Source organism: Athene cunicularia, assembly GCF_003259725.1.
Source record: "Athene cunicularia isolate RWA chromosome 5 unlocalized genomic scaffold, athCun1 chr5_part1, whole genome shotgun sequence".
In the NCBI taxonomy this organism is placed as follows: domain Eukaryota; kingdom Metazoa; phylum Chordata; class Aves; order Strigiformes; family Strigidae; genus Athene; species Athene cunicularia.
Genome location: NW_020799101.1, coordinates 35,922,811 through 35,949,975, shown reverse-complemented (window position 1 = coordinate 35,949,975; position 27,165 = coordinate 35,922,811). Strand labels below are relative to the sequence as shown.

Below are 27,165 nucleotides of genomic sequence, written 5' to 3'. Positions count from 1 at the left end.
CTTTTCACCTGACCATAAATAAAACCTTGAATGCCCTGTGCAATTGCTCAGAGAGTAAAAAAACAAACTCAGAACCAGACCTGTGGACTATACTATATATTTTTGCCTTTTTTCTTGCAAATATACATTGTACAACAGAGTTACTGTAATTAAGCTAATATGGGATTAAAATGTCAGAAAACAAGAGTTAAATTTTCATGAATACATAATACAGAAGTCAGTTCGCAGCAGTTGGCAGAACACTACAAAAATGCAGAATAAAAACATTAACTCTATCCCTGCAGGGATATTAGCTTCAAATCATTCCTATTATGTTCCTTCACAATTAGGGAACAATTCATAAGGGTTTCCATAATTATACTTTTATATAATTGTATCCTTTTTTTATTCATGGACTTATATACTGGAAGAACAACAAACTCCACTGATGTCATTATAATTTTATGTAACTCAGAAAAAATGGTTCATAAATAATCTATTTTTCAAACCTCTCCTTGATCTATTATCTCAATAACAATTAGAAAGTTTATTTTATATGGCTGGAGAAAGTAAAAATGCAGAAGGCATGTAACTGTTCTTGTTCCATAATGGGCATACACATATATCTACCTCGGCTGCCAAAATATACTAGTATTTCATCAAGTCAAAGAGGAAACTCAGGACATCACACACTGCAGCCTCCTGCTCACATCAGGGTCAATATGAAATTCAGACAGGTTGCTTAGGGCTTTGTTCAGTAAAGTCTTGAAAAAATCCAAGAACAGACTATACAACCCTTCTTGACAACCTGTTTGAACACTTAATTACTCTCAAAGTGATTTTTTAAAAAAAAAAATTTATCCAGCTGGAAGCTACCTTCTCCAATTTATGACTATTGTCTCTCACCCTCCTCCCAGGCACCTCAGTAAAGAGTTTTCTTCATGTCATTTGAGCAGACTGCATACAAACATTAAATTATTGGAAAATTGTGTCAGGGTTACAAGAATGAATTGCCACGGCAGTGCAGTTAGGGAACATGAAAGTTGACAGAGAAAGCTGACATTACTCCTTAAGTTGCACTTCATTTTCAGTTTTGTTTCAAGCAGAAAGATTTTTTTAAAAATGTATTCCAACATTTCAGAGTATCCAGAAAATAAATATCAATAAACATTTTGTAAACAGATACTGTAACAAATATTTTCAATGAATAAAAATGACTATGTAAACAAAGAGCAAACCATTCATCAGAAATTACTAGTTTATATAAACCACTTTGTAAGTCAAAACCATGACTCATGAATACTGTATTTCCTCAATAATTCTAAATAAGAACCCACTTTTTAGTCGCTCCTTTAAGAGTAAAGAATAGTCAGACTACTTCACAGATTTATAAATTCTTGAAACATTCAATTTGGCACTTTGAAGAAAGGAAGTAAACTGAATAAGCATAAGATGCTGTATATAATGAATATCTATTAAAATGTAACTGCAAACCTTAGAGCTATTCGGCCTCCACAGTATCATTTTAAAAATGGTTTAATATACTGAAGCATACAACCATCATTACTTCAGTAAAAAAGCAGACCTCAAAGTGGTAAACAATGACAATAACCTGTGAACTGACCAATAATCATGAAAAAGTACATTAATGATTGACTCACTAGAGATGCATGTTTCCCACTCCTACCACTGAAATAAAGCCTTGTTAGCTTGACTGTTGATGAATAGGTTCCCAGTAAGCACTCTAAAAGCTCATGATATCTGTAAAACTCTTTGTTTTAGGCAACTGTTAGTGCAAGTATAAAAATTGCCACAGACCAAATGATCTCAATGATCATCTGGTAACTTCATACTTTGCCCTCTTTTGTAATATTAAATAATTTTTGCAAGGCTAAAAGAAAACAGAGCAGAACAACACAAAAATTGAAGTATTCTACAGGTCTTGATTTAGTGGTACATGCCACACAAACATTCTCTGGAGAAGACATGTTTAGCATACATTTTGTCCACTTTTGAGATAGAACATTTACACTGCTGCCATTTTCTATTAATATTTTACTATTTTATTATTGAAATATGTATATTGCTGCAATTTCACAGCTGTATATAAGCTTCTTATATGATTGTGTTAATATGATGAAAAGGAAATTAACAACTCATAAAAGAGAGAAAGGGGAGAAATTCCTGGTAACAACCCAATCTATTTGATTCTTGAGATGCAGCCTGCTATGGAACAATTTTCTCTACTATTCAACTTTAAAATCTTTGCTGAAATCTGATACTTTAAAGATGTTTCATATTAAAAAAAATTTTGGCAGAACAGACTATCATCATGACAGAAACAAATCATCAGTTAATAAAAACCTTGCTTGTATAATGAAATCATATTACATTTTCTTCTTTTCCAGCAGAATGACCTTTTTTATTACTTATTTTGTTTCAATCTATTGTTAAAATACTTATTAACATTTTTTTAATTTCTTTTCCACATTCTCTTTCTACAGTTTACCCATCTTCATAGTCTGAGTGCCTCAGGGTGGAAAATGGCAATATTTTCTATACCTAGCATGTTAGGAGTGCTGCTGAACACTACAAAAATCATTAGAGATTGTAGGCTCTTTTATCTCTTTCATAATTCAGCAAAAGAAGTATAGACTTCTGAAAAAATCTTCTTACTGGTGCACCAGTTCTCTAAGATGCGGGGCCCATTGCTATGTTAAATATGTGTATATACATATGACTTCCCACTCATAACTGGAAGACTTTCAATCAGGTATACACCTGCCCCACCATCCTTCACTGCTTGTCACAAAGCTTTTTAATTTCTTTGCAATCACAGACTCTCATTAGATTTCCTAAAAAGGCTCTAAGGAATGGTAGAACCACAGGAGGGCTTACTGAGTCCCTGAACTGAAACACATAGACAATGTATGTGAAAACCTGTGATGGCTGCTTAAGATAACAGTATTCAAAACATTCTTTATTTATCTCTAGATATAAGTCTTTCAAGCAACAGTGACTTTAGGGCTGTGCTGCCAAACACATTTGTACTGCCTCCTCTGTGATTGGGTACTACTGGTTCAGAAGATGTTGATAAACTACCAGGTGTGCATTTGTTAGAGGCCAGAGGTAAAGACACTTTTTAAAAGGGCCACTGATACAGTTTGAGCCCTGGAGAATACGTTCTTGTGATTGATGGGGGATCTACCTTATCAGTTTTGTATTAGGCTGTACAGCCCACTATTCAGCTTAGCAGTATTTGTGTGGAGAAGGCTCTTTTTCTGGATCTATCAGCCAGCTACATAGAAAGAGCGAGCACTGGAAACATCCAGCCTTATTAACACACAAAAAATTTCTTCCTGATGTTTAATTGTGTTTCTCACAGCTCTACAGGGAGAAAGTAAGCATGAATAAAACCACAAAGCCTAACTTCTCTGTCCAAACTGTGAAAAATGCAGAAATAAACTGTATAAAGGGTGTAAAGTCTCATACCCATGTTCAGAAGATTTAAAACAATCCTTAAACTCTCAAAATCATGTTTTTTGCCCTCTTGCTGACCAAAATTGGGAATATTCTTCATACTCCAGCAACTTCTACTCTACACTAGACCTTCTTTTTACTTCTGTGTGAAAAAGAATGTTTTCTTGGAAGCTATAGCAGCACAGGTATCAGGTACAGGCCGACTGGAGAAGAAGGAAGAAGTGTAAGAGACCAATAGACTCTTCATTAGCACTGCTTGCTACAGTGAGTGCTCTCCTGCACTACACATGATGCTGTCTGGTTACTCAATACCTTCAATTGTATTGGAATTGTCCCTGACTGAGAGTGATGGTGTGTTCAGTTATATGGATATACATTTCATTTAACTTCTGTAAAATTTGTTGTAGTGGTACTTTCCACCATTCAGAAAAATGGGAGGTATTCATCATGGGTCCTCAGTAGCAGATCAGTAAGACCACTTCTTACCTGTGACCCTTTCTTGCTACCTGGCAGATTAATTATGAGAGTTTTCCCTCTGATTCCACACACAGGTCTGAAAAGAAAGAAACCCAGAGTGAAATTCTTGCATGCAACTTTCTCCACTACAGAAACAAGAACAGAGCATTTAATATAAATTCTATTATTTATCAAAATTTGCAAACTCAATTTCCAAAATCTAAAAATATTTGCTCATCATGTTCTCATAAAACAGTTCGGGAGAAGCTGAGCTGAAAAATCATTGTACAAGGCTGACAGAGTCTAACATTTAATTGATAGTATAAACACTGGCTAGATTTCCATTTTTTTTAGATCTGTGTAGATCCCTTAATTCTACTGTTTACTTGCATCCAATCCGTTCTTTGATATAGTCCCTATTTGCTCATACACATGATTCCTTTGTAACGTAATTGATGATGTCAAACACTATTTCCCTTGCCAAGTAAAAATACTAAGTCATGCTGGTTTCTTTAATTCAAACAGGTCTTTTTTTTCAAAAGATGCAACATAAGAAAAGCACAGAGGGAAGTAATTCTCAAGTGAAAACTGCACTTATGCAATTCCTGTCTAATTCTTCCTAACAATCTTTCCTTTCCCCTCAAAAAAAAAAACCCCAAAAAACAAACAACACCAACTATCAAGAGACGGAAGACATTTTATTTTTTGTCTTTAGGGATGTCCTTTGGTGTCGATGCAGGACTGAATTTAAAACACTCAAGTGCTGAATGCTTTCTGTTGTTTAGAGTTTGCCCCTTCCTCCTATTAGCTAAATATTTTTCAAGAAAAAAAAAATTACTGGATTTTGTCTTGAGGTTGGAAAGAATGCCTCCTGCTTTTTTCCACTGTTTATGAAACCAGCAGTGAAAAACCCAGGGCTGGGATATAAGGATATGAAAAAAGTAAAAGGACGAAACCAAACCACAAATATATGGAGGCCACAGTTGAGAGAAACTGTGTAACAGTCTCTTTATCAAACAAAACCATGAGCCATAAGGTAAGACAGGACAAAAAATAATTTCTTGATAGGGCATTACCAAAAATCTTGAGCCAAAGGACATGGTTTGTGGGGTAGCCAACTTCCCTGGATTTCTTCTTATACAAATAATCTTCAGTGATTAATGTAATTTATTGGTAGCATGGCATTTTCTAGCAGGGTAGCCAGTATCCTAGTGACAGCTGACACAATGCTCACAATTAAACAGCACAGAGACCATTTTTTGCCACAAAATGAAGTTTTGGTATCACAGGCAAGCCATCCTGAAGAGAAGTTTTATTTTCAACTGGCAGCTTGAATACTGACTGACTTCTAGCTTCTGTTTTCCCACATTCACTTCTTGCACACTACACACCCTTAGTTAAGAAAGAATTTCAGGTAGTTGAGGAATGCTCTACTGCAACACAAAGATGAAGACCCTGAGTTAAGGAAATCTGCTCATTTACTCTTGTTGCAGCATTCAAATTTACAGCAGACAAACTCAATCCAGAAAACCCCATATGTGAGATACGGTTCATGACAGATTCAAAATAAAGGAAATAGGAATTAGTCACAGAGGAACTAAAATGAAGTGGAATTGTGTTTGGCACATAGCTCCTTTAATAATCATCTTGTTGGCTCTTTTATTCCGCTTTAAATAATTTCAAACATTGTAAGCTAAATGACCAGTACAACCAACCAATAATAAAAAAGGACTAAATCAGCAGCCATTCTCCTGAAAGCTACAAGTTTCAGCTGTCAATAATCACATCTAGTGGCTCAAAAATTTTGGTGATGCCAAAAATTTATCAAGAGAGCATGCAAAAGTAAAAGTACCTAAGAACTGCATGGCTTGCAAAAAGATACAGCGTGTGCTCACAACAAAAGCACACAAAATGTGCATGCATTCTGGGTAATTTGAGAGATTAATGATATTCCTCCAAATGTAGAACAGTTGAGGGAAATGCTGTGGATCTAATGTTATTCTCAGTCTTGTAATGCAGTAGACAGAAATTTTAAGAAAAAACAAAGAAGTCTGACAAAGAAGAATACAAGCAGAACCAAGGGAGTGGAAGGAAAGACAGGACACGGGAGAAATAAAAAAACATGTGGGAGGAAAGAAAACAGGTCTGATGCAGAAGTAGGAATGGAGAAAATGATCTCTTTGGGGAAAAAAAAATTATCTCCTGGGAAGAAATGATGCTGGTAAAAGCAGAATAGATGGGCAAGAAGACAGTGCTTCAAAGAGCTCAATAAAGACTGGCACAGCATGGGCAGTTGGGTGAAGGGAAGAGGCAATTCTGGGACAAGGATAATTTTGGAAGGTCACAAAGAAGAAGAGGAAACACTTTCAGGAAACACATAAAAAGGTCTATGATGCTCTAAGATACTCCCTGCTGGAACCTGGGACTGAATCCAAACTATGAGATTCTCAGTGCTCCTCATTAGTGAATCCAGCCTACAAAATGACTTACCACTTCCTACTGCTGGCTCATAGTGAAGAAGACACGCTATAACTTACAGCAATTAAAAAAAGTTCATATGATAAAATTCAACACAATTGACCTAACATTTCCAAACCTGCAGGTGATTTACAGAAGTGTGAGCTTAATACTGCATAATGTAACTTCTGCTTTTGTTTTTTTTGAAAAGCCAAAAATATTACACGCAAAATTATCCATCGGAACTTCATTCAAAATTAAGTCAAAGAGAGGTAAGCTTAGGACCAGTCACATTTGGTGTTAAATACTTTTAAAAATTAGGATCTACATTCTTCAAACTGTGTCCCTAAAATTAGTGTATGTTTTTGACCTCTCTTAATGTCTGCCTTAGTTCTCATGGTAAGGGGGGGATTATAAAATAAATTTGCAGAATTTTATATGAAAATATATTAACAAATTGTGTCTTAGAATAACAAATGATGTAAGAAAAATCACTCAGAATAAAGAGCACTAAACTTGATACAGGATTACACATAGAACAATCAAAACAAAGAAAAATAGATTTTCTTCCTCCATCTTAAGCATTTGCAGAGGAATTCTACAAAAAAATGTGATTACAACACACACATGCATTCATGCAGAACTGAGACTGAATGAGAAACCATAATGCTGTAATTTTATTATTTTTGCGTACTTTATGATCTGAACCGAAAAAATAATGGCCTTTTGCATGCTGATTGCTTTTATGTCTGAAGGTTTTCACTGGGAAATTTTTTAAGTCCTAATATGACTGCATGCAGTATCTTTGTAATGTTATCTCCCATCGCTGTCATCAATTACTACTGAAAGTGGCTGAAGTTTAAGGGACATTTTCTTGCTCTATCTACAGAGGAGCCAGGTTGCAATCCAGCATTTGAGTTCCACTACCAATACAACACCCTTTCAGCCATCCTGTTCACACCACATCCTAAATCAAACTTGGTAGCATCATCTAACTGGCTATCCTTTTCTTGATCAGAAACAGAACAGCTATATTAACCTTTCCTCTTGTTGTGGTAGCATTCTCTCATCCTTTCCCTGCAGATAAACACCAACTACGATATAAAAAATTATACCAGATAAAAAAAAGAAAATACCTGCTAATTTGGACAGAATCTGAACGTGTTAACTTGGTAATGTTGCCCTTTCACATATGTAATACATGATATTTTAAAATACTTTGTCGAATCAGTGAACTTCTCATCCAAATGTCCTTTAAAAATGCAAGTTTCTGAATACAAAATTATTGATTTGAAAATTCCTTCTTTATTACTTACATAAATATCTTGTTATACCCTCATTACACAACAAGAAATCAAAAACCTGTAACAGCCATTGTTTCTTAGTTACAATGAAACAATGTACAAGCACAAACTAACTTAGTAAAAGTACTGATATTATGAAGTCTATCATAGGTCAAATGAGGTAAATCAAAGGAATAAAATAAAAATCAAATACAAAAAGAATTACAGGGTAACAAGAGATGTCACCAATAAAAAAGAAACAACAGGCAGAGGAACATTTAATAATTATTTAGTAGGAAATACCAAACTCTAGGAGTTAAAGTACTATATCTGCAAGCGTGGGATAAAATACCATTTAATTTATTCAGAGAGCTTTTGTTGATAGTGAAATAAAAGCAGTATCAAAACATTTGTATTTATCAAAGGGTGGGGTTTTTTTGCTAAACAAAGCATTTTAGTACTTGAACAATATTCTTCACTCACTACCAAAATGCCGCATCTCTAGAATGAAAAGAAAGCTTTTTAACAGCATGCATCAATATCACAAATAACCTGGCATAGAAAATACAGAGAATACAGTGTCTGATAGAGACAAAAAGGAAATTAAATGAGAGAATGCAATTACCATTCTTGGAATTTGGCCACTTCTCTGAAGTTAAGACTTCTAGTCTTGATAACAATGTCAATGCTCAGCTATTTGTGTATATTTGTGTATATTTGATGACAATGTGTATTTCTAAGGAAATAGTTCACCTCATATTTTGAAGGAAATAGTCTTACCTAGAGAGCATGCCCAGAGGAGTAACATTAAGTGATCCCATCAGCATTGCCAGGGCCATCCCTGGGGCTTCTCGCTCTATTACTTCTTTAGTGGCCTGCAATCAAAGATTAAATAGCAGTGAGTGAAGAAGTACAAGGACAAGAAACACATAAACCCAGCTAAAATTTGGGTAAGAGCATCTCCTTTTATTGTTTCTGTCAAGAGACGTCGTTGCTAAATTCTCGACACTGAAATATGTTAAAGGATTTTCTCTTGGTTGAGTAAAATAGGGAAAGACAAGGGATTGGGAAGAAGCACTGTTAGCTGTACTGTAAAGACTCATCTAGAAAATGTTAAAAGTCAGGACCCTATATATATAGAAAATGTTAACCAACATCACATAGATAACAGCAACTCCCTCTAACAGAAAGGAAAGAATGTTTGAGAATAAGCAAAGAAAAGACCAAGTGTATCTGCCTTCTCTTCCTCATCAATCTCACGTGCCTTTTCCTGTTGAGATTTTCCCAGGCATGAGAAGGGTGAACCAGGCTGCGCAGAAGACAGAAAAAAAGATTTGCAAAGGGAAGACCATGTAGCAGGCAGGCAGGAAAATAGTAAAATGGTAATGATAATGGCCAGAGATTGAGGCCTTCCCTTTTGATCATGTCAGCAAAACAGCAGTTCCAAACAGGCTGGTGGCTTTTATTCACAAGCGGTCCATATGCAGTGAGTATTGAGAAGCCTGGAAGCAGGGTCTGAAAATTCTTCTTTTTAGTACTTTTTCCACACAGGGAATCAGATGGAAAATTATTTTTCTGGGACATTCACAGCCTTCTGTCCTTACTTTCTAACACAAATTTTCTCAGGCACACAATCTGTCCAGTCTCCCAGCCTCTAACTTTAGTTAGGACGTAACACTCAAATGCAGGTTACAGTCCTACACTCTCTTCATTTATCCCACAGTAGTTGCTGTTCAGCGGATCATCTTGTTTCATGTTCTGAAACAAGATTATACAGTATTTGGCACAACTTAAATGTTAGCAATACTCATAAAATTGTGAAATCCATTGTAAAACATCCAGCTAAACCACAACACTTTGATGGTACAGCTATCAAAACAGAAATAGAAAAGCACATCTTAAATATAAGGACACTCTGAATAAGCTAAATTTTCTTGGCAGTTTGATATAGCCAAAGAATAAAATGGAAGAGAAGCAGACAAATTATTTTGTGGGAAAGATTAAACTATAAATCACATCCTTATACTTTTATAAGCTCCTAGTCTACAAGTAGAAAAACAAAGCCACAGAGAAAGAAAATGACAGAATTAACCCAACAGCATCCCTATGAAAAGGATCCAGGAGTCCTATACTAGCTATACAGCTAAACCACTTACAGCAAGCAATAAATAAAACACACACAAAAAATCCCTGAACAGAACAGATATTCAAGTGGCCATATTCTCTAACATTGCTACTAACATTTAACATGTTTTAAAGGAGTATGTCAGTACAGAAGACAGACACAGCTACCAAGTAAGCCTTCAGATCTTTTACTAGTAAGCAAACTTGGTATGTGCTCAGTCATGGGAAGAAGGAAGTCTGGTTTATATGAAAGCAAACCATTTTAATTCAGTAGCTGATACCACAGTCTCTCTTATTTCAAGCATAACATGTTGGGTTTAGTATTTCCCATCCTCTACTCAGAAACAGAAAAGGCATATAAATACAACCCAGTGTCTGTATTTCTACACAGGGGAAATGAGAATAAGCAGGCTAGGAATGATGTAGAAAAAACTAAAACCTCTCCACCGTAGGAGACTGCCTAAAGATACCTGCTGAGGTATTAAACTATCAATCACATTAAAAATTATTAACACCATAGACCTGATGATTTTTACAGTATAGAAGAAAAAAGCATTGTAATGGTGAAGGAACATTGCTGACAATGGACAAGTTTGTGAAACATGGAATTCTCTGGGTGTGCACACATAGTAAGTCTGTATCTATGCTTTTTATTTGCAGCTAATAGCATGCTTCAAAGGTATTCAAAACTGATTTTAAATATAAAGTGCATTTTGAGATTTCATTTTTGCCCTTGAGCACAGTGACACTTTGAAGATATGATTAGTTAAAATTCTAGAGAGGCTTCAAAGGTAGCATAAGATGCAAGAGAGTTCCATAAACAATGATCCTGCAGCTCGGGGAGTCCTTCAATGAAATTCAACTCCATTCTCCAACTTCACAAGAAAAATGACCTTCACAAAATGCCACTGCTAGCAGGCAATGTGATTATTAAAAATGTATAGACTAAGCAACAAAATCTGAAAGGGCAGAAAGTCCAAACAGCAGTACAGCCCTCAACAGAAGTTTCTAAAAATACTTGTTTCAAAAGATATATTCTTATATTTATTGCTGCAGGCAGACTTCTACAAACAGGAATGCTTCCTGTTTTCATCTCTGCAGACTGGCTGGATGGATGTAACCAAAAAAGACTGCTGCTAAGTAAACAACTTTTACAGTGACATCTGCTCTTGAAATCAGCCACTGTAAGTTCCACTGTTGGGATGTCCTCAGATAACACAACTTAAAATGTGCAGTGTACAGGAACTGAAACCACCATCACACTGGGAAGCACACTCTTAATTAGCTATCATTTATCAATGAAATAAGCAGTGCTGCAATGATTTGCAGGTACTTTGTGTCTATGTGTAACAACTCTTTGTTTCACCTAACAGTGTACCATAGTGTTGGTGGCCAGGTTTTCTAGCATGTACTTCTTTCACGTTTGAAGGAAGGGTGAAGAGAGATGTCAAAACTAGGTTTTCATCTGTGTCCAGCTCAGGAGTTAACTGTCTGGTTATGTATATCTACCTGCATGCAATCTATTAGAGAATTAGTGACTCAGCACCTTCACAGTTTACCAGTACTCTAGCAAAGCGTCCTGGTTTTGGCTGGGATAGGGTGAGAATAATGTTGATAACACACTGATGCTGTAGTCCTTGATAAACAGTGTTTACACTAAGTCAAGGACTTTTCAGCGTCTCAGCCGCCCTACCAGTGAGGAGGCTGGGGGTGCACAAGAAGCTGGGAGGAGACACAGCCGGGACAGCTGACTCCAACCCACCAAAGGGATATCCCAGACCATATGGTGTCATGCTCAGTAGATAAATTCGGGGGAAAGCTGGCTGGGGGCTGCTGCTTGGGAACTGTCTGGGTGGCAGGTGGTGAGCAATTGCATTGTACATCTTGTTTTGTATATTCTATTATTATCTCTTTCTTTTCTGTCTTACTAAACTGTCTTTACCTCAACCCATAAATTCTACTTTTTTTTTTTCCAGTTCTCTCCCCCATCCCGCTGTGGGGCAGGGAAAGTGGGCTGTGTGGTGTTTAGCTGCCTGCCAGGTTAAACCACAACACAAGGCTGAATTAAGATTGTTAAACTTTGTTTCATGGGCAATTTTTTCTTGGTAGTCTCACCATCAGTCAGCTTTTGCCTGCTGCAGGGGGCCACAGTATTGGCACAAAATGAACCACAAATCATGGCTGTTGCCCCTGGCTCTCTTACAACAGCAATGACAACACTACTATGTGGGCAGAAGCAGGAAAAAATGATGAGGAAATTTCATTCAGAGCTGTGACACTGATGTGTTCATCAGCACTGAAGCCATACACTGATTTCTCAAACCTGAGGTTGACGACTGCATAAAAAGTAGGGGGAAAATACTGAAGCAAATTTGCGTAAAATACTAAAATGACAGCAGTGTCCCCATTTTTCTTCCACATAAGGTGGTAGTGTAAAGAAGACAGATGCACACAAGATGGAGGTGGAAGACAGGGATTCCACAGAAGTGAAAACATTTGAAGGTAAAAACAACTAGTTGAGGAGAGATACAGAAATGCAGGAAGGCCAGTTTGGAGGCTGCAAAGAAAGGTGAGGTTTGTAGGTTAGATGGGAGAAGGAAATATGGGAAGAAGGAAGCCTAAGTGGAAAGGAAGAATTGTGGAGAAGTCCAGCAGCAGGACTGTCAGAGGGGCAGGAATCAGAGTAGAGTGAGGGCAAGTGAATGGAGTGGGATGGAAGTAAGACTGCACAAGGCAGCTTGCACATGAGGGAAAAACTCAGGAGAAGCAAAAAGGAAGACAGGACATGACAGAAGTTCCAGGCTGTGAGGGAACCAGGGAGAAACACAATGGGACAGAAATAAAACAGTAGTTTCTACTCCAGAAAGGAGAAGTAGAGACTAACAGTTAAATATTCCATGGAACTATTCAGGACTTTCTAACAATGTCTATAAGAGCGGTTCTTATACTTCACTGCTATATGAATAAACACAATTTATTTTAAAACACATTTCTGATTGTTTTCAAAGTGCTTTTTTATCATAGTTATGGCATTATGTGCCCAAACTGATATACTTTTAGGTGTCTTTGACATAGTTGTGGTTTCTTAACAGATGGCTTGCTGCCAACTGGTTTCACAGAGTTCTCTGCTGCTTTGTGGCCTTTCTTTGTCTCTATATAAATTAAGTTCAGTTCCTAACCTGTGGAAGCCCTCCCAGGCAGCTTCTGGAGGATATACCACTGCAGACTGATTTAATTAAGAGACCTAGGACTACTCTTGAAATGTTCAGAAACTCCTTATCTTTGTCTTTCATGTATTAGGCATTGCAAAATTTGTCCTTAATAGTAAGTAATGATCTGAGACATTTTCATATACTCTTCAGCAGTTTTGGGATGGTAATATAGTTTTATCTCTTCAACTAAAATGCAAATATGAGACTAAGAAGTCATAATAAATTTGATTAAATTAAGATGACCGAGACTGCCTTTGTTGAAAATATTATTTCTGTTGAAAAAGTTAAAACCTATGACTCTGCATAGCATATCATAAAGCTACGTATGCAAATTAATGGACACATTTGCAGATAATTCATATTTAACAGCTGATAGAATTACAAAATATTTTATTAGCTATTTGAGCTTTCCATTGAAAGCAGAATTCTTGGAAGGGCATAACCAAAGAGATACCTATATATCCTCTGCAACAGAACTTACAGAGCACATTCAAACCTTAGAAGACTGGACAAAGAACTATGGCTACAGATCAGTCAAATACACAACAAAAATGTCAGTCACATTTGTCAACCAGTTGTGCAAGATGTGTATACTTTAGGAACAAAACCTGCATCTCTCAGCTTGGAGATGAGATATCTTCAAGGTTATTCAGTATACCTCTGCTGGAGATAACACATGTGCCTGTAATTTCTATTCAAAAGTCAGCTATTTCATCTTATTGTCTACTTCCCTATTCTTATTTTGCAGGGGAGAAAATAGAGCTTACAGGGAGCTAGACTGATTAGAGCTTCTCAACTAAAAATCACTTATCTATTTCTTCTCTTAGTACAATAAGAAATGCAGGTTGCAGCAGTTAGTTTCTTTCAATACACTGAAAGTTTTTGGATAATGATAAGTTTTCAGTCACTCATTCTCACCATCATGCTGTCTTTCCTTGAATTTTTCTTATTCCCTGACCCCAATAACCTGTGTGATGATATTCAGTGTCTTTTCTATGGATGGAAGGCTTGACAGAAATTGTGCTCTCTGATATTCCCCAAAATCAAATTTCTTTGGGTAATTGCTCAGTTAATTTTGCAAATGGATAAAACTGATCACATATGCCATTGCTGCAAAGCAACCAAAGTCAAGCAGGTTTGTAAAAGTCTCTCAGCTTGTCATCAGAGTTAGTAACTTTCTAACAATATAGTGGCCCTAACATACCATTGGGGTGTTGCAGCCAGAGATACACCATGGCCGTCCTTTCACATGTATGCCATTATGATTATCAGTGATTTCTTGATGTCAAATTAATTGTCACAGATACATGGAAGTCAAGAATGGCCTGCATCCAGAGCGCCATGAATAGTTGCTTCTGGATAGGGTGGATCCCAGAAGTAGGTGTTTACTGTCATTCGAGAACTTTTGACAGATTGACACCCATACCAATGAACCTGGCCACATACACCTTAAAAGCAATAGCCTGACAGTCATTGTGTCCTCAATGGTAAGTTATCCATGAGTACTAATGATGTGGGCCTGTAAAGATGCAACAACTGTTTTATATCCCCAGAGTAGTGGAGAATAACTGACATAAGGCTAAAGTAAGCACCAACCACTATGTTTGGATGAATTGGTGGTGGCTAGGTAGATACCAAGCCAGTCCTGCCCCTGATGATTTGTTTCTCCTCATGAAGTGACCACCCAGGCTTCTGTCAATTTTACTGTACAGTAAGAAACTCAGCCTGAGTCTGGCAAGGCTCCACTTTCAAGTTCCTCTTGGGTCTTTTTTGACATTAAATGTGACTATGTGTGTCAGGCACATATAGACACATATTGAGAGCTCCCCTAGACTTTATAGAATTATTTTACATAAAACAAAACATGTCTAAACATATTAGGGTGGTTTACTCTTATTGCCCTTCCCTCTTACAAGTGGTAACCTTGGTATATATTCCTCCAATAACTGACCTGATTACATGTTCTTTGTTCTCTTCTTTCTGTGACTCAAATCTACAAACAGCCAAGGCAGAGGAAACTCTGATTAATCTAGCTAACTAAAAAAAACCTCTACAAACTGGTGTATCGGCATACCCCAATAATGCATTTCCACTGACAATAATTCTGCGGCACAAGAATGCTGATCAGAAGCTTGTTTGCATTCTCAGCATATTTGCAGTGACTCTGCTGCCATCAAGATTCCCAACATCACAGCATGACCCTACAGAATTCATCTGCGTGAGAAACAAAAGTGTCACAGCAATACCTGCTGTTTGATTAGATTAAATACAGACTCTGTTTTCTCTATTTCTTCCCATATCCCTGATCCCCTCTGCCTGCAACTTGTCCCCTCCAAATTCTCTCACGTTCTTCACTGGAATCTATTGTACCAATTATTGTAACCTAATGCCTATGGCATGAGACTCAGAGGCCAGGAGCTAATTCAATGTCCTTGTTTATAAACCAGTAATAGCAAATGAGTCTATCAGTACAATTCCACTGTGTATATGACCATAAAAAGCAACTGGCTGGTAGAGGTACCTCTGACAGTACTCAATGATTTATGCATGACCAAGCCACAAATATTTTTAGTTTTTAATAGTTGGACTGCAATCATAGTTATTCCTGTAAACAAAGAATTACCTAAGTGTATATTAGTTAATAAAGATTTCATATTTATTGTAACTTTCCTTAAAAGACCTTGTTTTCTTCCTAATTAAAAAATTTACTTCATAACACTCAGTTTCATTTTTACTTACAGCTTGAAAAACATTTTGGGAAAGATGCTTCACATTTTTATACACAATGAAGAAATGGAAAATTTAAATGGCTATACTAGAGAAAGCAGCATTGTGGAATTTGGAACTTGTTCCTGCACCTCAGTAGGTTTGTATCTAAGTTTTGAGCTAAAGCTGGTTGCATATGATTCACAAAAACTTCATAGATCACTGATTTGCCTGCCCCATTTCTGTAGCAGAAATGTTCATGAAATTGGTGCATCTGGGCAACCAAACCATGTGCATCTTCTACATATTACTTTTATTATATATAAAGTGTTAATCATGTTAAAAATACTGATTCCTAACCAAAGTTTTAAGACAGTGAATGTATATAAAATATTTACGCCATACAAAATGGTCTTTATTTTATGATACTGCCAACCTGTATACATTGTCATATGACCAAGAGAACAGTCATCTTTAGAAACAGTTAACCAAACAAAGAAAATGCTTACTAAATGCACTATGAGGAATGCATTTAGGCTCTATGAAGATGTATGCAGCCCACCAGCTGTATAATGGTGTGTGTTAAGCCAGTGCCAAAAGGCAGAGTATTTTCAAAGGTGGAGAGGTTAGGTGGATTAGCCTCTTAAAGCAACAGCTGGAAACAAGCCACTGCCCTTGCTTATAAAGAAGGGTAAGGTGCCTACTTCCTTCCTCAGCCCTCCTTTTCATGTGCAGACTGCTGTGCTTCCCACTTCAACTCCACTTCATGTAAGAATGAATCTTTTGCTGTTCAACAAAAGTAATACAGCTGCAGACTTGCTGGTAAAGGAAGTGACACCATTCTGCTATTACAAAAACTGTTAAAATTTTATCTATTAATCATTGTTATTCTTCTAATTTTCCCTCAGTTACTTCAAACTGCTTTATATTTAATATAAATGTAAAAATCTATGCAATCCAGCAAAACTTCTGCAAAATTCTTTGAAAATTGAAGAAATGGGACAAAACCTAAGAAGTGAAAAATGTTGTTCTCTGCAAATCACAAAATCACACAAGAAATGAGAGAAATTAGTATCAATAAGAATAACTACAATATCTCAATAGGAGTATCAATAAGAATTCTACAATTAATGCAACTGACAGTGTAATGAGCTTTAACTAACAGTATAACTAGAGAGCAGTGTCTCATTTAAAAAATACCCTGTACAGTACTTCTGGTTATTGTGTACTATCTTCTAGACTAGGTATCTACACCAAAGGGGAGTCAGGGTACAGTTAACAATTTCATACAAAACCGGTGCAAAACTTGGATTCTTTGTATATGGGGAGAAAGTATATCAAGCGATGAAGTCTAGAACTGCATAAGAGAAACCTGTCACTTTTGCTTAGTTGTGATATTAGTATCACGGGAAGAGGAAAGACACTATATTCCTTGGAGAGCCTCATCAGTACACACGAAGAATGAGGCCACCAGGTAGAAATGTACACTGCTTTCTTTTAAGAACTTGCCCAGTCTCTTGGGCAGTGAAAGAACCAAAAGCTTTTGCTTGCAATTTCACTTCTCTAAATAAATAATTTTGCAATGCTTTAGCTCCAATGTATTTGTTACTGAGATTCAGATATGGAACTCTTCTTTTGAGAATGTTGTCTGTTGTTTCCTATCATTTATTACCTTCTCCCAAGGTATATGATTCATATTGCATATGAAATATCTGTACTTCTGAAATTCCAGTCAGTTTCTGCCACAGGTAAAGTAGCTCCTCCAAACAATTTCAGATCTCAAATCAATGTTGAAGATTTAAAAAAAAGCCTTCCTAAAATACACCTTCTACACTACAAAGGATGACTACTGAGTGATAAATTTTCAAGAACATACCACAGCAATACAAGAATTGCAAAAAGGACTTTACTTTCTCTTAAGATTCCCTTACACAGTATCCTTAATCTCCAAGTCAATGATAAAGCGTCTCTAATAACAAAAGCTTTGAAGTACTTATGCCATAAACTAAAAACTCATAGAAAGGATTCTTTCGTGAGATCCAGTGATGGAATTCATGTGTTCAGAGTCTGAATAGTTGTTAAGTACACATGAATGATGCATTCATTTAAACTGAACAACCGAAGAGATTCTGAAAGCTGAAGTGACCTACTGTGCACTCTGTTGAACAATTTCATATACATTGATTAACTCCCAGCACAAATCACTTTTTTTTTTTTCCTCCAAGATTCTCATGGAAACAATTGGATGAAAGGTTTTCTCAAAGAGAAGATGGAAAGTACCCTGTTGAGACTGGTGCAGCACAGAGCACTGAAATGGAAGACAGCAAAATTCCTAATCTACACCAAATGAGAAATGTTAAATATATCAAGTTTACTTTTACCTCTGGAACTTAATTTTACTATTTAATTAATGTTTAACAATACTTAATCACAGACTCATAGACTGGTTCGGGTTGGAAGGGACCTTCAAGATCACCTAGTTCCACCCCCCTGCCATGGGCAGGGACACCTTCCCCTAGCCCAGGTTTCTCACAGCCCCGTCCAACCTGGCCTTGAGCACTGCCAGGGAGGGGGCAGCCACAGCTGCTCTGGGCAACCTGTGCCAGTGCCTCACCACCCTCACAGGGAAGGATTTCTTATATCTAATGTGAATCTGTCCTCTTTCAGTTTAAAGCCATTACCTCCCATCCTATCCCTACACCTCCTGATCAAGAGTCCCTCCCCAGCTTTCCTGTAGCCCCCTTTAAGTACTGGAAGGCTGCTATAAGGTCTCTCCACAGCCTTCTCTTCTCCAGGCTGAACCACCCCAACTCTCTTAGCAATATAATGAAACCCAGTATAAAAAATTCTCCTTTATTTCACTGTTCCTAAGATCTTTTCTATAGACATTTCTGTACCTAACATAGACCTAACATTTCTTCCAGTTCTGTACCTAACATTTCTTCCAGTTGTAGAAGCTGTTACAGTATCTTTCATGCACTAGCTAAAACCAGTTCAATCACTTATTGACACTGCTCAGCTATGACAGAGTAATGCTTTCAAATGAATGCAACTTAGCACTGTATAGACAAATTCTGTTGGTTTACCTCTTAACTGCCCAACTCGTAACTTTGAACCCCTGAAGGTCTTATAATGTAGGCACCTTTTCATTAATACAGATAGAGCAACATAGGTATATAAGCATCTCCCCTCACATACACTTCTGCTGCGCTTGAAGCAGCAGACCATGTTGTGCAGAAAAATCTTTTTGCTTTTTAATAAAATTCACCCAGTGTCCAAATTTTTTCTGCAGATCAAGTTTTAAACTAGCAGTGTGTAAGCGGATCACTGAGAGAAGCGGTAGCTTTTAACAACTGGTAAGGCAGAAGAGATTCTTAGGTAGGCACAGGGAACAAGTTAGTTCTTCTCTGTGTACTTAAAATGTACACAAGACTGGACTCTTGCAATAAATACTAAGCAGCTCACTACCACATCAACATGTTGACACTCAAGAGAACAGCAACTACAAACATTACAGCTGTAAGCCAATTAAATAAAAAAAACAGACAGTACTTCTATATAATGTATAGGAATGATGGAAGACACTAACTCAGAATAACGTGGAAATTATATGCAGCTAATGTTAGCTGCCTAACACTATGTGTATGATTAAACAAATTAAACAAAAAAATCCTCATTGTAAAAAAGCTGTTTAACAAGAAACAAAGACAAAATATTTCTGGGGAAAGTATTAAGCTGTCTTAACAATGTGACAAGCTATTAATTGAGAAAAACCCGCAAGTTCCAGCTAGGTTACCAAATCCATCTTTGTCATGCTTTAAAAAGTCAAACAAAAACTTTGCTGCTACAGACTCCATCTTGCCTGCAAAGAGTGATGAGTTACTAGCAGCTTCTCATTAAGATGCTGCAGAAAACAAAATCCCTAGAGACAAAGACATCTAAAATAACTTTGTGACCTTCTCTGTTCTTCTTATTCCAGGAAACACTGATGCTGAACAGTAGAAATAAGCAAAACTTGCATAAAGTGTAGAAGAGTTGAGAAAGAACTGTAGTTTTAGGCCTTGCTGTTCATGGATTAATTCTGTATACCACTGGATATATATGCAATATTTGGTTTAAAAGGAAGAACTGGTCAGCTCATAGAAAGAAGTGGTAATAACCCAATTATTTTTCACTCTTGAAAAGAGAGCTGTAGCCCAGAAACTCAGACAAAAAAATGGTGCCACGTGTAGGGTTCACCCAGGTTTGAAGTCTGCAAAATCTGCCACTTAAGTGATGTACATGATTGCAACACTACACAAAACACAGAACTTATTTCATAAATACTATAGTCTGTCTGCAAAAAGATTAAATGAAAAAGCCTAATTAAGGTGTACAAATATTTCCTGAAAGCAAAAGCAAGGATGGAAAAGATTATTTAGTGTTGCTATGATGTACTACGAGAATAGTAAAGGCTCAATCAAATAAAAAGTTTAAGTGCAGCCTCGATAAAATCTCTGAACGATGACATTTATCAACTTCATCAAACTCCAAAGTGAAAGAAGCTCCAGCAAATTAAAAATCTAAAACCTGGCAGGACACAACAACAGAAAAACATACTGGGGGAAATAATTCTGCAACAGTCAATGAAGGATGGATGACCGGTCTTCTTCCATGTATAAACTCAGTGATTATATCAGTTTAATTTACTAAGAAAATTCACTAAATTTAAGCCATGGATATTATCTTAACAAGAAATCAGTTAAAACTGCATTATAACCATGTGATCACCTTTTCCTAGCCTATATTCTAAAGGACATTTTATAAAAAAGGGAACCCAGAGGATGGAGTGTTTAAATCTTCCTAACTATATTCATCAGAATAAAAGAAATCATGGGTTACAAATCACAATGCTCAGAAGTCATCAATGTAAAACCAGTATCATCTTGCTTTTTACATCTGCTTTGTGTGTTTATTTCATAATTTTTCCAACAAAAGCTGTCTACCCACTAAGTAAAGAGGTAATAGTAGAGACACTGGAACTTACTCAGCATCAATACATCTTCAGCAAATTACTATATGAGTTGTTACAGCAAAAGCCTTCATCACTGATGACAATGCATGAACCAAAAGGCATATACATTCTTTAGCACAACATGTATTACCTGAGGCATTCTTGTCTAAAATTAACAAATTAATTTTTCAAACTGGATCCAGAAGCAACATAATAAAATCTGAATTCCAGGTTGATATGAGTCACTGCCAGACATATTATTCTTAAAAGAATGGAAAACTTCAGCTGAAACCGAAAGCAGTGATTAAGCAGATCAGGGCAGCGGAACACCTTCTGGAAATCCCAAGGGTAGCAAAATAATTATATACCTGTTGATCTTTTTGAGAGCAAAAGAGCTGTATTAGTTAGGAATCTGTTTTCTTTTTAGAAACAACTGAAGAAATCAGCTGCTTACACAATGCAATCCTGACTATCATCACAAAGGATACCTTTAGAGAACAGAGAAGAATAAAGAAAGCGAATTGTAAAATTTGTAATAGAATTTAAATACTTCATTGAAGTAAGAGGATATATGAAAAACATTCTCCTGACAAATAATCTGTAGGATTTAGACATCATAGTTCCGGAAGTTACTATGAGAAATATAACAAGTACTTTTTATCAAAATAATAAGGAAGGAAAAGAATCTAACAAGAGGAAATAAAACTGACATACAATTAAGCTGATAACTGAGAATTTAGTTAACCTGGAAAGAGAAACTCTACAAGCTGGAAAGACTTGTAATTCTTCATGACTTTTCTAGAAGCTAAATTTTTGTTTAAAAGTGCACAATATAGACTAAAGAGTACCTTGACAAAAACAAACAACCAACCAACATTAAAAAAAGACAAAATAATGTTGCATTTCTTTGTTCCAGGAATTTGATAGATATGATATTATTGCCAGGGCTTTGTGTGCATTTTTTAAATTGTTTCTTTAACCAAATTTTGACTCATTTGTAAGACAAAAACTACAATGTATTCTTTCAAATTCACATAGATTTTTTTTTTTTAACTGATTAAAAAATTTGTACCATGACTTGATCACTGCAGATAGAAAACTGATTTACCTGGATATTTTACAGTGAAGCTGCCTGAGACAGCACTGCACCTATTGTCCAGTAGGCATAATTTTCAACCAAGAAAATTTCATACATTCAGGAAAAAGCACAGTGTTTATTCTCCTCCAGTTTCTGATGCTTTTCTGCATTTAAAGTTTGTATAACCTGAATATTATTTGAAAATAGCCATTTTTATGAGGTTATATTTATTATTTTTAAAATATATTAAAATTAACGAAAATGATACACAGAAGAATGACTTATGGTTCTTGTGATAAGAAGTGAGTTCTAGCAGCATCCTGCAATCCCATGGTGCTAGAGTCAATATCCTTCCTTCCTTCCAGCATCTGATGTCACTTCTCAAACAACAGTCTAGGGAAGCAGCAAAGTAACACCAGGAGTTAAAGCTTGGAGAAAGAGAATTGACACTGAGATCTGTTCTTGCCACCAGATCCCTCAACAGCATGAAGCTGGGAGGAAGTGAGAGACTGTCAGTCTACTGTCTTTAAGAGTTCACAAAGTTGTGAAAAAAATATACTTGGAGAAGCAAGAGAGAGGTTGGAAAGGCTGAGAAGAGAGGACAGGAGAGCCTAGGAGACTGTATGGGAGTAAAGGCAGATGTTCATGTCCTCTGGTTCCTCAGTGCAGAATACAAGTTTACTGGATTTCTAGATGTTAATGTGAAAACTGGGAGAAGGTTCCTTCTGGCTCTCACTTGGAACACTGCTGTACTGGGAGCCATCGTCCACAGGGGCAAGCTGGTGTCAGGAGCATGGGAGAAACGTGCTCTCCCACAGAGTCTCTCTCTGATTCCACAGCTGGTCTCGCACAGGTGAAAGATGCTACTGACTCAAGGGATGCCGCTGTGCCTGTATGGTTAGACATCATTTTGCATATTTAGGGTATCTCTGAAGATAGCAAAAGTAGTAATATTATGTCTAGAGAGATTAAAAGCTGAAGTTAAAAGAATATTACATACAATTACTTTAAGTGTAGGAAGAATTTATTATGAAATTATGACAGGGTTCATTATGACAGAATATTCTCTCCGGTTCCTAGTTGGCACTGAATTCAAAAGCGTAATTAAAACCACAAACACACGTAGTAAGTTAGAAACTGTGGCAGAGCTAGGAAAAGAGAGGTCAAGTGAATTGAATTAAAAGAAGAGACATGGGAATTCTGCTTCTTACTCTAAACTGTGACAATGATTTATTCCCTTACTGTAGACCTTATAGATGTAGTCAAGTCCTTGTTCTTAATCTGTGAGAGAGTGACAAAAGGTTTCTGTAAACTGGCAGTTGACCATTCTCCCAGTACAGAGAGGGAAGCAGTAACTAGGACACACTGCAGTTTGGTAATACTGTACTGATCCAAGAAGTTTTTTAGATTAGATACAACCTTGTGCTTTAAATTAAGAGACCTGTAAAATTTCTTATTTAGCTCCTTTGATCCACTGTATTTACTGAACATATCTCTGCATTCAAACTTTAATCTTTCTGAGCCTCAGCAACAGATTGTTTTTTTCCCCTGTTATTACCTACCTTCCATGGATTCTGAAAATTACCACAAGTAATATTAGTGATGTGTTTTAGTATTTAATTACTACTGAATTTAATACTGCATATAGTATTACTGAACAGTAATACACCTATCAAATGAAGTGATGGAAGCAAAGACTTTTTTTTTTTTTGGTAAGGAAGGGAAGGGCTATGAGTCGTTCTAAGAAAAAGCTGGATGCTGATACTGAGATCAGTTTTTGGCTGGTATATTCAACTGAATCAGATCATGAAGGAGCCAGACAATATATTTTCCCCATTCTTTACAATTCTTCTTAAGTTTTTCAGACTGGTGCATATTTAGAAATAAAATCTAGGTTGGTGGGCAGGACAATATGATAGAAATGCCAGGCATAAAAGCAAGGGGACAGGACAGCAAAAGAGCAATTATCAGTGAGTAAGCAGACTCAAAGAGCAGCAAGGGGACACTATGTTCAAGGATCAGGTGAAAAGGCAGGAGGAAAATGCCAGACATTCAGCAAGTCGATAAAGCAGTACCAAACAGTCAGCAGGTGTGCCAAGCAGCAGAAGAGCAATTCCGCAAAGTCAGCAGATGCACTCAGCAGGAAGGTGATGCCAGGCACTCAGAGCAGGAGACAGGGCAGCAGAAGGCCAATGCCCATATGCAATCAGATCAAAAGGACAATAAGGAGGCGATACATGCCGTTCAACAGATGGACAGGGCAGGAGGTAGTCAGTGTCAAGCAATTAGCTGGTCAAGAGGTAATGCCAGACAGTCAGGCAAAGGGCCAAGATTTCAGGAGGACAACGCCACACACCCAGCAGGTAGAGAGAATAAAAGAGAGTAGTGGATGCCAGGCAGTTCCCAGACAGGCAAGGCAGCAAAAGCCCAAAAGCCCACAAATAATCAGATGAGACTGTCAGCAAAGACAAAACAAAAACCTGCCAAACAATTGACAGGGCAGCAGGGTGGCAGTGCTTTTTCAATAACTTAGGATACCATGAGTGAAACAGTCCCAAGAATCTAGATGCTCACCCTCTGGTAATATCGTTAGATCAGAGTGAACTATGAAAATCCACAGGAGAATAGCACACAAATGGAAACAGCAGATGAGTCTGACCCTAGCACCTGGGGAGGCCATGGGACCTTCCTATAAAACAAAAATATGAGAATCCACAAGAAAATCAAACAAATGGGAAAAATGTGTCTAAAAACTGTTTCTGATGATGATTAAAAAAGCAAAAAAATACTAGCAAAGAATTAGTTTGGAAATGATTTGGTGGGATTGAAGATGTTGCTTACCCCTCTCTGGAGCCCACATAATGGGAATGTTGGGAATTTCTGCAGCAGAAAAACAGAAGAGAAAAGGGATTTCTGACTCCCAGTTCAAGGAAAGCATGTCAATTTAGGACTGGGTAATCTCTTTGGGCAAAAAATAAGAATTCAGCTGAATCTTTGCCCATCCCCAGATACATGCCTTTATTGAGGTTTGCGAAAAATTTAAGAAGCCCATATCAATTTCATCTCATGACATCCCACCCTTATTCCCCAAAACCACACTTACCTCTAGCACAAGGTGTATAAGAGGGGAAAGGGGATGGTCTTGTGAGCTCATTCCCATATCCACTGCAAAACAGCTTGTGAAGATGAACAGGAGTACCCATTAGCCACTGCTGGCCATTTGTGAGATAAACTGAAGAAGTCATTGACTGTTACTCATCACTAGTGTAGGCTGGTGTTTGAATTTAGTTTAGATACACCCACACTCTAATGAAAAGAATTAGTCTTACGAGTCTTGCAGGGTAACCCTGTTCTATGGCAAGAGTTGCAAAAGTGTGAAACTTATCCACCTTTTTTACCTTGAATATTCTCTTTAACATAAGCACTGTGTTATTTAACATGGTTGGTTTTTTAAACAAATTAAACCATGTTTCAGAAATCTTAGCTGCTGCTCTATTTCTGAAACATGTAATGAACTCTGGAATGTAAGAACTGAGAAAATCCCAGCAGTAAAAAAAAATCACTAATTTAACTAATCTGTCATTTCAGTCATCAGTGGTTTTATTACTAAGTATCTTCCTAGTAACTAGAAGTCAACCAACTAAGAATCAAACTTCACTATTTCTGTCCTCTTAGAAGTCCACGTTGTGTGTGTACTTATCTGCCTGCACATTAATTTCTTATTGGTAACACTGAAAACCTACATTTCACTTCGCTAAGGGAATAATATGCAAGAAGACAATTATTCCCTCTCCTGCAAACTGTAGAGAACCTGAGACACAGTAAAGGACTCATTAGCTTTCCTGTTCACAGCTGAATTAGGATTTGGAAAGGTCACAGAGACAGAATCCACATGAACTTGCCATGTACTCATATGCAATAAAACTTTTAAGTAGTAACAAGCGAAGGTGACAGAACATTATTTATAGTGATCCTCTGAGTATCAGCCACTCATTCCCCTTCTACCTGAGCAAACACAGGAATAACAGAGGTAAATATAACTTCAAATTTAGAAATTTGGGTCATAGAGCAAGAATTTCTTCCATATTGAAACTTTCCTGTATCAAACACTACTATTTGGGTTTAGAACAAAATGACAGGAAATTTAGGTAAAGGAGACCAAGAGATTTCCATCATATGATTAGTAATGGCATAAACCACCCTGGATTAGCATACAGTGGCTGAACCAGAGTAGATATTAATACTACAGAGTACAAGGTACTTAAAGCATGCATTGGCTGTTTCATAAAATCCTGTGATTTTGTGGCCAGCAGCAGCTACAGTTAGCTGCACCACATCAAGAACAAAATTGCTAGCATCTTCTCTCTAAAGGGAGATCTTTCAAGGCTCAATGAAAATGAACTATGACAAACTGATCTCAGTGAACCATAAGAAAATGTTTATTTCTGGAGGAAAAGGTGGACTTTTTAAAGCTAGTGAAAATTTAAATGTCAGTAATAAATAACCAAGCGTAGATTAGGCACCTCTATTAATTTGGGTATTCTCATTACAAAACCGGGAAAAAGAATGTGCACATGAAGTGACAAGAAGCTAAAATATAGTCTAAATTAAGGTTAAAAAGTAATTATTTTCTTGTCCATTATTGATAAGACTTTCATGCCTGAGTGTGACAATAGTCATTTTGGTTTTCTATTCTGGTACTTATACTGAGTCAACATTTTGCTAAAGCTTCACTGCTCCACGTGGTAGCAATTAGCAGAAGCAGGCAAAGGACTAGTTATAATCCTAAGAATAACTGCTGAAGCCAGCTGCTTTCCGAGACTCTTCTAGTTTCTTTCCGCTTAGTGGCTGGAAAAGCTCCTACACAGCAGGCAAGGAGCAAATGAGAAATTCTCTACTCTTTAATAAGTATTAGTTTTAATGATCAACTATTTTAATAGTGAGTCATTTTGCTATTCTGGTGTGCTTATGTCAAAAGGACTAACTCACTCAATTTTTGATACCTCTTAAATTCAAACCAGTATCTGCCCTCTAGCTATCATTTCTTTAACATGCCTTCACAGAGAGGTCTTCGTAACAGGTCTATACATTTTTTGTTAATTTTCTCCCTATTAAGCTTTTATTAAACTCTTTGTAATAGACCATGACCAGAAAAAAAATGACACATTAAGGGCAAGAATTGCATAATTACAGGCTTGACAATGTTTTCGAGATTATTTTGCCTTATCCTGATGTTTAATTTTTTTCAGTTCCCTATTATCTGCTGTGAAGAGATGTTTTAATGGAAACCATTTTTAGAAATGCCTAAGAGGAAAAAAAATCCTAAAGTTTCAAATTGAAAATTTTGTTATGCAAAAGTCCTATGGCAGGCATATTCCCCCCCCCCCCCCCCCCAAA

The 27,165-nt window shown here is 36.8% G+C and overlaps 1 protein-coding gene across 15 annotated transcripts in view; it reads right to left on the bottom strand.

Annotated features, from left to right (window-relative positions):
- GPHN (gephyrin) overlaps positions 1 to 27,165 on the bottom strand; it is a 220,963-nt gene that overhangs the window by 110,693 nt on the left and 83,105 nt on the right. For 10 of the 15 annotated variants that reach the window (XR_003398497.1, XM_026849618.1, XM_026849622.1 and 7 more), the window contains 3 exons: positions 24,610 to 24,648; positions 8,436 to 8,530; positions 3,946 to 4,012 (listed from right to left, as the gene is read on the bottom strand). Coding sequence is in view for 14 of the 15 variants with exons in the window: in XM_026849618.1 (XP_026705419.1) it covers positions 3,946 to 4,012; positions 8,436 to 8,530; positions 24,610 to 24,648 (201 nt within the window). In the remaining variant the exon portion in view is untranslated. The remainder of the gene's footprint in view (positions 1 to 3,945; positions 4,013 to 8,435; positions 8,531 to 24,609; positions 24,649 to 27,165) is intronic. The other 5 variants (XM_026849620.1, XM_026849629.1, XM_026849628.1 and 2 more) reach the window with 1 other exon arrangement.